The sequence below is a fragment of the Marmota monax genome, unplaced genomic scaffold (assembly GCF_021218885.2).
Source record: "Marmota monax isolate L192 unplaced genomic scaffold, Marmota_monax_Labrador192_F-V1.1 WCK01_AAM20220418_F8-fsc00251, whole genome shotgun sequence".
Lineage (NCBI taxonomy): Eukaryota > Metazoa > Chordata > Mammalia > Rodentia > Sciuridae > Marmota > Marmota monax.
The window spans coordinates 673,304-688,661 of record NW_026694546.1 but is presented as its reverse complement, the minus strand read 5'-3'; the positions used below and the strand labels follow the sequence as shown (position 1 = coordinate 688,661).

At 44.6% G+C, this 15,358-nt stretch overlaps 1 protein-coding gene across 1 annotated transcript in view; it reads right to left on the bottom strand.

Annotated features, from left to right (window-relative positions):
* Positions 1-2,857: 2,857 nt before the first annotated feature.
* Positions 2,858-15,358, bottom strand: part of LOC124076660 (protoheme IX farnesyltransferase, mitochondrial) — a 121,897-nt gene continuing 109,396 nt past the window's right edge. The window contains exon 7 of the mRNA XM_046420708.2: positions 2,858-4,756. Within this exon, the coding sequence (XP_046276664.1) occupies positions 4,350-4,756 (407 nt within the window). The 3' untranslated portion in view covers positions 2,858-4,349. The remainder of the gene's footprint in view (positions 4,757-15,358) is intronic.

Sequence of the window (15,358 nt, the reverse complement as noted above, 5' to 3'; positions counted from 1 at the left end):
ATAGGCACAGAGAGTGGCATTTTCCTCATAGCTGAAGACTTGCAAAGGACACTCAGGTGGAATTTGATTTTATACTTAACTGACAAAGACTGGGTTCATTAAAATAAAAGGAAGTTATTACATTTTTCCCAGAGTCTAAAGGAATACGGATGCTCCTCAATTTAAAATGGGAGTCTGTCCTGATCAAACTCATCATAACTTAGAAATATTACACATCGAGGCTGCATTATCAACTACCAAATATCCAATCTCAGCAGCAGGGCACACTGTGGAGTGCCAGGGGTTCCCCTCGTAACTGCATGGCTGACTGGGAGCTGTAGCCCAAACCACTGTCCAGCATCATGAGAGGATCAGACCACATACTGCTAGTTCTGGAAAAGATCAAAATTCAAACTTCAAAGCATGGTTTCTACTGGATGTGTATTACTTTCACACCATAGTAAAGTTTTGCACTGTTTTTGTTTATTTTTGCGGTGCTGGGGATTGAAACTCAGGGGCACTCCTCCACTGAGCTACATCCTCAGACTTCTGTATTTTTTAATTATTGATTTTGAGACAGGGTCTTCCTAAGTTGACCAGACTGGCCTTGGACTTGTGATCTTCCTGCCTCAGCCTCCTGAGTTGCTGAGATTATAGGCATGCACCACTGCCCCTGACTTATACCTTTTTTGTTTTAATCGTGTCTTTAGAAAGCTTGCTGTAAGGCCTTTTTCTTTCCATTAGTTTGCAGTAACAGAATGACAAGTGCAATCCTGTTTCAAATCTCAAGTCACTTCTCTCACTCTATGTAGCACCTACATAGCTGGCCTAGCCCTAGCCCTCCATTTACGACCCCAGGGGCTGGCCTGAGGGACCCAAATGAAAACCCTATTCATCTAGGCAGCCTGTGACCTGATCACTAATGCTATTCAGGGGCAGGAGGTGTTACATTTTTTATGTTTGAGCCCTCATTAGTCTGTGCATGTGCTTTTGGGACTCTTAAAATAGCTCCGTGGCTCAAACATCTTAAGGATATTTGGTTGAAGAACACTTGGAAGACAGATGCTTCACCCAATGGGGGCATGTTGATGAAGGTCGTGGAGTTAAGAGCCTTATGGTGGGCATGGAAAAAAGCCACAGAAGTTGAGTGGGCAACTGCCTTTGAATGGACTGTTATGGTTTGGAATATGAGGCTTCCCCCCAAATTCCTGGATGAAGTCAGTGATGGTCAGAGTGAAATTTGATTAGGAGAGCTGCAACCTAACCAGTCCATTCTCATTTGAGTGGTAACTGTAGGCAGGTGGGGCATGATTGGAGGAGGAAGGCCACTGGGCGCATGCCCTTGGGAATTATTCCCCTGGCTCCTTCTGCCTCCTAAACTCCATGAGCAGAGCAGCTTCTCTTCATCATGCCCTTCTGCCATGATGTCTTGGCTCACCTTTGGCCAATGAAGTTGGCTGATCATGGACTAAATCTCTGAAACCATGAGACAAAGTTACCTTTTCCTCCTCTTAAGTATTTTGGTCATGGTGATGAAGAGCTGCTGACTCACACTGGGACTGTGTCTGTCTCTGGGGTGCCAATTCCACATGAGGACACATACAGGAGGGCATCGGAGCTGGTGGGGAGTGTGAAGAGTGGCCGTAGCATAGATTCACATGGAAGATATCAAGGGAGAAAACTGAAAGTGAGGTTCAGATCTCAATGTTGACGGCATGCTGCTGGGACTTTTTGAGCAATCAAAAAAGTTTCAGAGAGAATTTCTTGGTGATGGTTTAAAAAGAGGAGCAGGAGAAAATGAATGGTTTTTAAGCAGAACAGTAGGGTGTGTGGGTGTGTGGGTGTGTGTGTGGGGGGGTTTGTCAGCATTCTGTTACTGTAACAAATACTGAAATAATCAACCTTATTCAGGAATAATAAATCTTATTTCAGAAAAAGGGCTTATTTTGGTTCAGTTTTGGAGGTGTCAGCCCATGTGCTTGACTCTGCTGCATCTGGGTCTGTGGTGAGACAGCACATCATGAAAAGAGAGTGAGGCAAGAACACACCTACTCACCTCATGGCCAGGAAAGCAATACAGAGAAGACAGGAAAGGGCTGGAGTCTCACTTTCCCCTTTGAGAACGTACCTTCAGTGACTAGAAGATGCCCAGGTGACTCCATCTCTTAAAGGTTTCCACCATTTCTCAAAAGCATCATCCTAGTTACCAAGCCTTTAACATGTGGGCCTTTGGGGGCCATTATAGATTCAGACTATAGTAGTATCCATCAAAGGATGAAGAGATATAGAAAATACATGTATATATACAACCATGAAAATTGAAATCTTGTGTCATCTTCAACAATATGGATTTTAGAATTAGAGAATACAATGCTAAGTAAAATATGCCAGACAAGAAAAGGCAAATACCACATGTTCTCACTTATTTGTGGAATTCTAACAATCAAACTCACAGAAGCAGAGAGTAGAATGAGGTTAAGGGATGAGGGGCATAGGGAGACAGTGGCCAGTATATAGAGCTTCATTTAGACAAGGGGAATATTTTTTTCTTTGTAACATATGGTAGTGTGGTAAATACAGTATAACGTAGAATTCAAAATCACTGAGTGAATTTCATTGTTCTCATCACAAAAAACAAGTATTTGAGATGTTTAACATACAGATGATATGTTTATGGTATTTGTAAACCATGATGTCATTCTTTGTACTCCTTAAAATATATACAACTATAATTTGCCCATTTACAATTAAAAAGAAAGAAAGAAAGATCTATATGTTGTGTAAGCTTCCACTAGTTCCAAGGGCATGAATTCAGCAGTCTACTAGGAACTGCAAACCTGGTACGAGACGGTTAAATACCACCACAGCACACCGCTCCTGCTCTTGCGTACTGTTTTATTGTAGATGCTCTTTCCACACATTCCTATGCCATCTTCCCCATACTCAAATAACCTGAATATAGTCAAGAGGTAATATTTCAGATAAGTAGAAACAGGGATTGGATGCTATTTGCAATCACTTTAGACATTTTCTCTTTTGTTTTTGCAGTGTTAGGGTTTGAACCCTGAACTTGGTGGATGCTAAGCAAGTGCTCTACCACTGAGCTACATTCCCAGCCCTAGTGATTTCCAAGAGAACAGTCATATTGTAATGACTTTTAAAATTCTGCTTTAGCCCCTTGAATGAATTTCTACAGGGCAACAGTGTGCTGGGAGACTGAGTAATTAAAACTTCCCACCATGGCCATGACCTTGAGCAACTGGGGATCTATGAGAACCAGGGGAGCAAATGAAGGACAGAAGATTTACAGGTGACTGTGGTTAGTACCTGAGGCCACACCTGGCTACAGGTTAACTCACAAAACTCCCAGGATTGGAACCATCTCCTCTGGGAGCCCGTCAGCTCTCAAAGCCATTGTACATGTGAAGGCTAATTTCTGCAGTACGGGTACAGGTACAGGACGGAAATGTGGTTCCACAAAAAGGGAAAGAATGTGAGCTATGTGGGCCATTAGCCCAGCTTACCCTTTTCCCACCTTACTTTCTCACACAGCGTTCAGAACGCAGTGCAGCAAAGAGGAGCTGGTGATCCCCAGCAGGGACTAAGGAGGTACAGCCATGGGGTGAGAGCCAGAGGGATTTCTGGAATTAAATGGAGCACTACCCTTCTAAAGGGAGTGCTTCCGATGGCAAACTATAAAGATGCCTTTGATTCCCTGAAGTTTCTGATAAGTAAGGATGGTAGTGGTGGTGGGGAGGAGGGGCAGTTTCCTCCTGATGATGTACAGCAGCCTATCCCGTGGGTTTTTTGATGGCATATGCAGGTGAAAGTATGCGTGAGGTAAAGAAAATAGAATGGGGCCTTGGCTCATACGCGGGGAAGGGAGCGCCATGACCACAGTGGTATTTCCTTTGAGGTGCCCCTGCAGGGCCCTGAGGATGCGTTATTATAGAGGTCAGGTTAGGAATGCCCACCTCCTCTGGCCACCAACTGCCACTCTGGCCAGCAGGTGGGGAGTGTCTGTGCGTGTGTGGGAGGAGCTAGAAAAGGAAAATGCCCCCATCTCTGAGGGAGAAGAAGAAACCGTGGTGAGGCTGGGGGAAAAGAGGTACAAAGACCCTCAAAAAGAAAAATAATCTTTCTCTATATTAATTGAGCCAACCCATTTCTTATGTGGAGGGCATTTTTGGATGTTATAATTAAAAAACTGTTAAGTGATCACTGAGCACCAGATCACTTTACAAGCTGGTACTAAAACCAGTGACTTCTCTTCTCCTGCTTCGCTCCAGACTTACTCTTGCCTAACAGCAAGAGGAGAATTGTGCGTCTCTCTGTGTACTTTTGTTTCTTCCACAAATGCCCACTCGTTATCAACTCTGAGCATCTCCCTTGTCCCCTGTCCTGCCTGGCCGCCGCTTACAGGTGAGCATGAGCAGCAGGAGGAGGGGCAGGTGCCACAGGCTGCAGAAGAACAGCTTCCGGGAGCTCTTTCGGTCTGCGTCCACGTAGAACCGGAAGCCGAGGTAGGCAATGTACAGGTTGATGGGGAGGGAGATGAAGGGGAAGGTCCACGTAGTGATGTCCAGGACCGGGGCGGCCACCGACAGTCCAGTCAAGGCCAGGCAGTGGCGCAGCGCCACGCGCCTGCACAGGCCTGGGTGAGTGACGGACATCATGCAGTACCCTCCTCGGGAGTAGTCTTCACGGAGGCCCCAGCTCAGGGCGTTGAAATGAGGAAACTGCCAGGAGTAGAGGATTCCTCCCAGAAGAAAGGCTCCTGTAGGAAGGTTCAAGGGAAAAGAGGGAAACAAGGTCAGGTCATCATCAGAGACTTCCAGAGGAACAGGGCTGTATTTGCAGATGGGACCAGCATCTTAGATTCTCTGCTAGTCTCTGCTCTCACCTCTGCTTCTACAGATCAGCCTTGCTGGTGAGGCAGGCGGGGTTGGGGGCTGGATGTTCTGCCTCTTCACCTAGAGAGGTCTTCTTGGTGAGACCCTCCTCAAGGGGAGGGCTGCCCCCAGCTGCTGGATGCTTAGCATCTGTGGGTCCTGGCGGTTCCACACTCCTCATGCTGCCCAACACTGTGAGGACACAGGCCCCTATGAACTTGCTATCACTTTAAGGAAATTTGGCACTGAGCTCTACTGCCTCCGGTGGGAGCCTTTGGCCTAAAACCTCCTGGCTCCATTTCCACAGCTGGGGCTTGGGGCGGGAGGGGCTTCAGGGATCTGGAAGCAGTGCTGCAATCTGGAGGCCACTCTGATCCACCTGACTTCTGGGAGCACTGCTCCCCATAGGGCAGTCAGCAGCTCCTGCTGGGCACTGAAACAGAACTGAGCGCATCTCTGAGCTAGCGCCAGACACTCAGCCTCTTGGTTCACCTGTTTCACCAATGGACTGCCAGGGCTTCCAGGGCGGGGCCTGTCCGCTCCTCACATGATTCCCCAGAACCTGAGGCGGGAGAGCAAGCAGGAGGTGCTGGAGAAATGGAGTGACTCTGCTTTGGTTTATAGGAACATGGTCCCAAAGTAGAATTATAACTTGTCTATGACTTTGTGATTTTAACAAGGACCTAATACCTAATAACAAGGACCTAATACCTATTAAGCGATCCCATTTGTGAAGAACCTAATAGCACTATTTAGCACAGGGTCTTCCCGCCCCCCACATGGGTGGATGGTGGAATGCAGGCTATCATTTCCTGAGCATACTTTCACAGAGACTGCACCATTTAATCTGAACTGTAGAATTTTATAGACTGTAGGCAGATTTTATAATCATCCTGTAAAAAAAATGTAGATCAACGATAAGTTCTTCCAAAAGAGGCAAAGGAAGAATTCAAAGCAAGTAGGCCTGATTTTCAATCTAGGCCCCTCCCACTACACTAAGTTCTCCCCTGAAGCCAGGCAACAGAGTGGGGGTGGGGATAGTCTTAACTGTGGGTGATTTCTTACTCATATACTGGGCACCCATGAAATGGCAAGCACTGAGCTAGGCCTTGGGCACAAATCAGTGAGCAAAAATCCACGTGACTCTGTTAGCATTGAGTTTTCCCTTAAGTCAAGTCAAGAAGGTGGACAAGAATCAGAGTCTCACTAGTGAATCTAAACCACTTCTCCAAGAGCTGTAAAGGGAAAGTATACAGTACAGTGAGGACCTTCCTCTCAGGAAGGGGTGACTGAGCTGAGCTCCAGGGAGAAGGGAGCTTAAGAAGTGAGGGCCAGTGGAGGGGAAAGTGTTCACACAGACTCTGGAGGTGAGAGCAAGATGCAGTCAGGGTATTAAAAGAAGATTAGCACAAGTGGTAGGAGTCACAGAAGAGTGTATCCAAAAAAGGGTCAATTTTATGGATAATCATTTAAAAAATAAAATTAAAATAAAAAAGCCTAGTGTGCTGGACTGCCAACAATGGGAGCACTGTTCTGGACAGGGCTGGAGGCAGGAAGAGGTGAGGCCACACCTACCGGACTCTGTAGGCTGCACCAAGGATGGGTTCCAACTGAAGGCAACAGAAAGCCAAAGAAAGAGCTTACTGTGTGTGTGTGTGTGTAAGCGGCATCAGTATCAAGCGATACCATTTGTGAAGAACACACTGAAGGAGCCAAAGCAGGACTGAGAGGTCAACAAAGAAATGAAAGAGACAGTGGTTAGGATGGGGTGGTGAGAGTGAAGATGGAAGCAAGATGGACTTGAGAATTCCAGTGGGGACAGGAGAGGGCGGTGTCGAGAGCAACTCCGGGGCTCATGGCTCTGCAGAGGTGTCACTTACTACGATGATGTAGAGGGCCAGGTGGGGAGCAAAGGTAGTGAGGCCTTGGTGTGCCAAGTCCTAAAGCAGGGTCTGGCAACCAGAGTGTGGAAATGAGCTGGGAAATGCAACTGGGAGACACACACACTATTCCTGAGTGCCACAGTGTCCTGTCTGGTTCCTACTTAAATGTGAATTCCCTAAGGATATGTTCATTTTCCTTTGTTTCTTGAGAGACCAGAGGACAAACTGCATGACAACATACAGTAAAGGGTCCATGGACTCATCAATGGGAGCCAATGTAGAAAAGAACTGATTTGCCAAAAAGAATCCCCAAGATCCCTGTTTCTCAGTACAGGCTTATGAGCTAGGGAGGCAAAAAGTTAGAACTTGTTCTCTGTCCCTTCGGCCTCCTCTGGTACTGTTGTGGAGTCTTTTAAATATCACTGCTTCCTGCTTGGAGTCCTGAGCATGGAACTGAGCATTTCCTAACCTACTGTGTAATACACCCTGAGAAGCTCTGTTCCTGCACAGTGGGAGAGGAGGTTGAGGATTTGTGACCACAGTTGTAATTTGGTAGGGAGGATCTTTTAGACTTCTAGGTCTGTGGGGACTATTCAAAAAAAAAGAGACTGTGATACACAAAGGCAGAGCCCAGCACCGGAGAAAGCAGTTTTTTTTTTTTTTAATGTGTGTGTGTGTGTGTGTGTGTGTTACTGGGGACTGAACCCAGAGCTTTGTGCATATGAGCACTCTACTGTGGTACAACCCCAGCCCTTTTTTATTTTACTTTGCAACAGGGTCTCACTAAATTGCTGAGGCTGGCCTGGAACTTGCTATCTTCCTGCTGGGATTACAGGCAGGAGCCACCAGGCCTGGCTGAGAGAAAGAAATTACAATAATTTAGAAAATAAGTCTGGGGTCTCTAAGGCCCCAGGAGCCTGTTTATGCACAAGCCCATGAACTATCATCTGCATTCCTCAATGTATAGACTGTGGAGTGAGACCAGGGGTGGGCTTCACAAGTCATCCAAAAAGGAACAGAACTTTTCATTCATATTGTTCTGGGCAGGAACTCAACTCATTTCTTAATTAAGTTCATCAGACAGGACAGTTGTGATACATCAAGTAGAACTTGTGAAGGTACACAAGACTTGAGAGGGATGAGGTCCTACTTTGATATCCATCAGTGGCTTCCTTCAGCTTCCACAAGTCAGGTACCTCCTTATCAGTCTTCCAGTGGGGAAGGAATATAACAATCACCAGATTTTAGGGTCCATATATCAGGAGTTACTGTCAAATTTCCTAAATTAATTTTTAACTTTCAATCCTTATTCAACCCATAAGATACATACATGTAAGTATATTATAAATGATATGTTAATTCAAGCAAACACTCTCCAATTTGAGTAAGAACGAAAGCTACAATTTTTCATTCAATGCATTCACTTTGTAAACAGGTATTATCTGAGACACACCATTGTGTTTCACATGCCAGGTACAATTCTGAGTTACAGAAAGGTGGTGGCAAATAAGACAAAATCAGTAAAGTCTAGCAGGAGAGACAGACACACAAAACAGCACTGATGGGTGCTACTTAGATTCAAAACAGAGCAATTAACACTGGTGATCTGAGACTGCTCAGGGAAGGCCTTTCCATAAGTGCCTTTTAGGCCATGACCCAACTAACTGGAAGTAGAACCCCATCAAGTCCTGGGAGCAGTTCCAGTATGTTTCTGAGGCGGCATAAGGTCCATAGCAAGGAAGGAAGAGTTGCAGGAGTGGGTTGATGAGGAATCTGGAAACCGGGATTTGGAGCACAGTGGGGATGACAGACTGGGGAGATGGGAAGGAGGCAGGGTATCAGAGAGAGAGCAGGGTGCCAGACACTAGGGATGGTGTTCATAATGGAGGCATGAAGAGTTTTATTCTTGGCCATTTTAAATTTGAGGTGCCTAATAAACATCCCAGTTCAAATGTCTTTTGGCTGTCATACCCCAGACACTGTGTGGAGGAACTGGACATGTGCTTTCTAATTCTTACAACAACTCACCTACTGTAATTATTATTATCTTACAATTGAAAAAGATTAAATAGTCCTCCTTATCCAAGACTTCAGTTTTGCTGGGTGTGATGGTGCATACCAGTAATCCCAGCAACTTGGGAGCTGTGGCAGGAGGACTGAATGTTCAAAGCCAGCTTCAGGAACTTAGTGAGGCCCTAAGCAACTTAGTGAGACCTTGCCTCAAAATATAAATGAATGAATAAATAAATAAATAGGGCCAAGGATGTGGTTCAGTAGTTAATCACCTCTGGGTTCAATCCCCAGGACCCACCCTCCCCACCAATTCAGTTCTTCCAGTCATCTGCAACCCCAAATATTAAAGGGAAAATTCCAGAAATAAATAATTCTTAAGTTTTAAATTGCATACTGTTTGGGGCAGTATGATGAAATCTTACAGTTCCCCACCCAGGATGTCAATCAACTCTTTGTTCCATGCATCCACACTGTCTGTGCTAGGCTCCAGTTAACCACTTGGTAGTCACTTAGTCTTGTTATGGGGTCACTTGTCATGGTACTAGAGTGCTTGTATATTGCATATATAGGGGGTCTGGTACCAGCAGTGGCTTTAGGCATCTACTGGGGGGATCTTGGACCATATTTCCTGAGAATCAGGGAGGACCACTGTGATGAGTATTGTCCATGGGTATTTTGCAGTACTCGCACAGTACACTAGCACCTTCTTTTGGAAAGACAGGCCATATAGGTCCCCACACCAGTGGGCTGGTGGTGATGCAAACGCCAGTGGAGCTGCACAGAGGGTGCTTGTTGAAGGAGGAGCTGAAGAGGAGCTTTTCCAGTTAACTGAGAGAAGAGTTTGATACTGTTTCAATGACAAGTGACATTTAACTTGACAGTAAGTCCTCTTGGAGGAACTGGAAAGGACAGAGGAGGGTTGGGCCACCCAGGTACAACTGGAGGGACAAACAGGGTGATGGAATTAGACTTCTTCATATTTGGATGGAAAAATAAATCAATCTCTGGTTGTAAGGTGGTGAGTCAAGAGGCGTGTTGGTAGATATTCTCAAGGTACAGGGTGACACTGAGGCTCCTGAGCATGACATATGGAGCGGCCCATGAGCTGCCTCATATTCACAGGGTTTGAACTAATTACAGTTTGAGTTATAACAGCCACAAGCACACGGGGAAGGTGACAGGGCCAAGGAGTATCTTGTCAAGCAAAGCATCCATGATGACTTAGACATGGGGCAAGGATGACTCAGAGCTCTGCGTGTTTGTCTCTAGAAACAGCCGAGAAAGAGCAATCTCGGTTGGGAAGCCAAAACATGAAATGGTTAAAAGAGCAGGCTCACGTGTGGAACTTTTCTTGTCTTTCTCAAAAGCTCTCCTTTTTGTGTGCCAACTCAAGTATTCTGTGTTGCTCAATATGCATTTTCAGTTATGCTTCTGCTTAAAATAACATAATTTGGAAAAAAAATCATTTTTGAAGAGTGGCATGCTGCTGTCTCTGTGAGAGGAAATTGGGTATGGGTTTGGCTCGTGTCACAAATGAAAGCGCTTTAGAAATCACAGCTTAGCCTTAATGGATTGTAATCAGAAAACCACCACCCACACACAGTTCTACTTGGTATGCTTCAACTGCCTCTGCTCATATAAAAGATGTAAAACAAATTACTCTCTTCATCAGATAAGGTGAACTAGAACAGGAAGGCTTGATTTAGTCCGGGGCTGTGGTGGGAACCACCTTCCTTATGGGGTAAACAAAGTACTCAGTCCGTGAATTCAAAGGCCTTGCCTTCCCTCAAGATTCTGTGCTCCAATCGTCCCCTCTGTGGCACTCCCTCTGAGCGGTCCATTTTTATTGGGCCCATCTTCAATGATAGCAATACTGACTGCCTGCCTACTGCATGACAGGCACGCCTGCTTTCTGCTGGGGTCTGGACAGCAGGAAGACAACACCAGTGGAATTACAGGTGGGTGGTGAATGTTTCCTTAGGTACAGGGCTTGGTGGTATGCAGTAGAAACACCACATTTAGCCTTGAAGGGATCAAGGAAGACATCCTGGAATCGTTTTGTAAACTGATCTCTGAATTTCAATCCATTTACAAACATCATGCCTTTTCTGCTTCTTTTAAATGTATCTTCTAATCTTCCTCGTAATGCAGTAGAATCTTTGTATATCTTTAGTTCAGTCCTATCTGGAAGAAATGTCTGCTTCCTTTTCTTTATCAAATCATTGTTAGTGAGTGAACACACATAAATATGGACATTCAACAGGTGGCATGTCGTCAGTGTGGTTCTTTCAGAGCACAGCAACCTGCTAACATCATCATGCTCCAATCCCAGCTCAAGTCTAATTCCAGGGAATATCCAGGTGTCCCAGGTGTTATTATCATTATTATTATTTTTATTTATTTTTATGTGGTGCTGATGATCAAACCCAGGGCCTCACGCATGCTAGGTGAGTGCTCTACCGCTAAGCCACGACCTCAGCCCCCCCCAGGTATTATTGATTTCTCTTCTTTTTTTTCAGAGTTGCATTTTTAAAAAAAATTTTTAATATTTATTTTTCAGTTTTCGGTGGACACAATATCTTTATTTTATTTTATGTGGTGCTGAGGATTGAACCCAGCACCCCGCACATGCCAGGCAAGCGCGTTACCGCTTGAGCCACATCTCCAGCCCTGATTTCTCTTTTTATATAGAAAATGAAGAGCACATCTATGAAGAGCTAGAAAGAACCCTCACCCCAGAGCACTTTACTCTGATCAGAGGTGGAGCATAGTAAGTAGGGCAAAGCTGACCAAGATTATTCCTGGTAACACTTTAAAGATACACGTATTTTTCAATTCTTCTCCCTACCCCCAGTCATGGGAATTGAACTCATGGCCTTGTGCATGCTAGGCAAGCATGTACCACTGAACTATATCCCTGGTCATTTCTCAACTCTTTTCAAATCATCTATGAATCACTTCTTCAACATAAAGACTGAGGGAGAATCTCACTAATTTCTACCACTGTCCAAATGCAAAATGCTCTTGTCTGTAGTACTTTCATCTCTCTGCTTACAAACAAAACCAAGGCAATTCTAGCTAAATGGTACCCTAATAGGAGGGAGACAAAAATCTTCTTCCAGTTGTAGCTCTGACTCTACGTGCTCTTCCAAAAGAAAATCCTTTTGGAACAGAGTTCAATGGTCTCAGCGTGCTTTCTCTGTCCGCCCCCACCCAAGCCCATCATTGTCATTCACCATCCACGCATGGCCTTGCAGAGGATAAAGGAAGCCAGCTCCAATGAACCTCAGTGTTGGGTTGAGGAGGTCTTCCCTTCCCAGTACAATAGGCTCCTCTCTAAATGTGGCGTGTGAAGCTCATTTGTTCCATGACTGCTTATATTTGTGCCTTCAGGGTTATATGGTTATATAAACTGAAGGCTAGCTGGGGAAGCAAAGCCAAGCTCAGAGCTTCATGGTCACAGATTTCAAAGCCTTTCTTTTGAGGGTAAACACAAAGGAGCTTGTGAAACAGATCAGCCTCAACAGTGCAATAGACTTCTATGGTGGCGCAGATAAAGGGAAGAGGACGTGGGGCCAGTTTATCAATCCCACAGGAGACAAAAGATAAGATTAAAAGTTCTCTGAAAATAGGAAGCAGAGTGGGCAACAGCTGCCTGCCCTTGAAGGAGTCTTTGGAAACATGACTTGGGAAGAATGAAGAGGCCCAGTGGCAGAGCTGGATGCTCCCCTCACCTTGTCCACTCCACCAGTGTCACGGGGGTTGTTTTATTTGAAGGGAAAGATGGGAAAAGAGAAGTACAAAGCTCTGATTCTGGTAGAAGAGTTCTTTTTCTTTTCTTTTCTTTTTTTATCTTACCATTTTCCTGGAAAGAAATTTCTAGCACCTGTGCATTTTCTCAAAAATTCAAACGTTCCCTACTCTTTTAACTCCCCAGGCCCTGGGTCCACCTTTCCAGGGCACCATCTATCACTTCCTTCAGGGGGCACTGGGCCAGCACCCGAAAAGCTTGTGAGCAATCACAGTCAACACAGCATGAATGACATATGTGAGTGAGCATAGTACCAAAGTTTGCCTCTTGGGTCTATTAACATATTTCTAGCATGTTCTTTCACAGCTATTCTTTTTGTCTTTGGAATAAAATATTAGGAATCTGAATACTGGTTGTTTGCTATTATTTTTCACAAAAGTATTCCTTGTTTTTTGTCTTTAAAAATGTCATTTATCTCAAGCTTGAGCTCTAAGGTAGTTGTGGTAAAATTCATACATGAACATATTCATCTTTGAGTTTGACTTCAAACGGAGACAATATTTTAAAGGAAATCTTTAAAAAGTGCTTGAGTTAAACAGTACCTGGTACTTAGTTACACCCTCCATAAATATTTGTTGAATGAATGAGGTGAATAAATTCCCTCTATTCTCTCATTTGGGTCTAAAGGAGGTAAATAAAGTCAAAAGGTATTTAACATTTTGTAGTTTACAGCTGAGGTTAAAAAAACTCATTCTCTTTTTGTTACCAAAACCATCCATCTGCCAAATGCCACTTCCTGATAAGAGCCCATTTCTAAGCCCTCATTTGTAACTGAATGTTGGCTGACATAATTAATGTTTACCATACAACATCTGAATTATAAGCCAAAGACAACTGACAAATCAGCTCTATATAATGGTCATCACAGAGGATTATTCCATAAATTCCTAAGACATGGGATTTATTCAAATTTAGGAAAATGACAAAAAAAGTATATGAGCTTTTCTTAGAAGTGGGAGTGATGGAAAGAGAGGTAGCTGTGGCAAAGAAAAGGAAGGAGGTTTAGCCTGAAGCCTCTGACATAAACAAAACAGCCTCTGGAGATAAACACTGTTGAGAGGCCTAATGCGTGTGGCTCCAGGCCTGGTTGGGGCTGGAATGTCAGCTGCCAGGCACTTATCTGGGATGTTGCCCCCCCCAACCCCCACCCCTGGCCCCTGGCCTTAAATTGGACTCCTTCACTGGGGCTCCAGCAGGTCACTTCTGTCACTGCCTTCCTGTGCACGGAATCAAACTAAGTGCTTTGGTTCCCAAGACAACAGGCTGGTTACATTGGGGGCCAGAAAGCAGCCCTCTCACTCTGCCTTCCTGAGTTTGAGCTGGAAACCATTTATAATGTTTCCTGCTAACACTTACACTTAAATAATAATAAAATAAAAGGCAAGGTAAGCAGGTAAGCAGGAGGAAAAGGCTTACTTCTGAGGCTCAGAGGAAAATGCACAGGTAAAATCCATTATAATGGCTACCTTTATAAACAGACAAGCTTTGTAAAATGAAGCAACTGCTTCCCATGCATAAAGCAGCTGGCTGCAGAGCCCCTGGTGCCTTAATGTGACAGCTACAGATGAAGTTGTTGGCACTGTAGGCTGGGAGAAAAGCTGAGCTGTTTACAGATCTCTGTGCAGTGATAAATTAGCAAATATCTAGAACAATTTATGTTTGTTAGCTTTCATAATTTTAGTGTGCCTGTTGAATTCTCTCCACCCACCCCCCCCCCCACCTCCCTACCTTACCTCATTCACCTGGTGCTGGATAACTGAAGGGGAAGATCAGATGCCCTCACTGGACCCACCCCACTGGGGCATCTAAAATAACTGAAGTTCTTTTTCACCATCTAATTAAAAAAAATCAAAATAGTTATGGGAAAAAAAATCAACTCCTATGTGATATCTTTTATGTCTTTACAGGAGAAAAGAGGGCAGTAAAATCTCTTAGTGCTCAAAGTTCTTTGGAGGTCTTATCTGCCCTGTAGCCACCACAAAAACCACAAAAAGATCCAGATACCAAGAAAGGAGAAAAGATACTTCTGATCACAATAACATTTTCTTTTTTTGAGGATCACTCTGACCTATAAGGCACCCTGAAGGCACATCATTTTCTATACCTATTTATCTTCTTTATACATCTCCCCTTGCAACTAGACAGTTCCATAAAGTTAGGGCCTTTAATATATGAGGCTGCAGGATTTCCATTTCAATACTGGCCAGAGATGCATCCTCTCCAATCCTAACCATCATCCACTTAGCCCCAGTGAGGGCTTGTGCAAAGGTAAGGATCTCTAAAATGTTGGTGCTGGTGGATATTTTACGTACTGATTGCTTGGGTGGCAAAGGAATGCAATGTGTACAGTCTAATCTGCTGTCCTTCAAACATACAGCCTTCATCCATTTGCCCACTTGGAAGTTTGCTAACAGGACGATCAGACTGACATTTTCATCAAATACTTAAAAGATGAAATTTCGACTAAGGAGGGCAAAGAGGGTGTGGGAGGCAGGCAGCAGGTTTAGGGAGAGGTAGAATCCTAGTAAGAGGGGCAGATTGTGGAGGAGGGAGGCTGGCAGGCAAGAGAAGGCACACAGGCCTGGGAGGAGACTTAATGGCAGGCTTCAAAACTTACTGATATTCCAGTTCTACAGGAGATCCTGCTGTACATCCCTAGTTAAATCATCCCCAAAGTGCAACCCTGCTGCATTTATGTTTTGAATACAGTACCAATTCCTCAGTAGGCAGCTCATCTTAGGTCACGTCCCTGCTCCCACTCTAGGGCTCTCGCTCTCAGG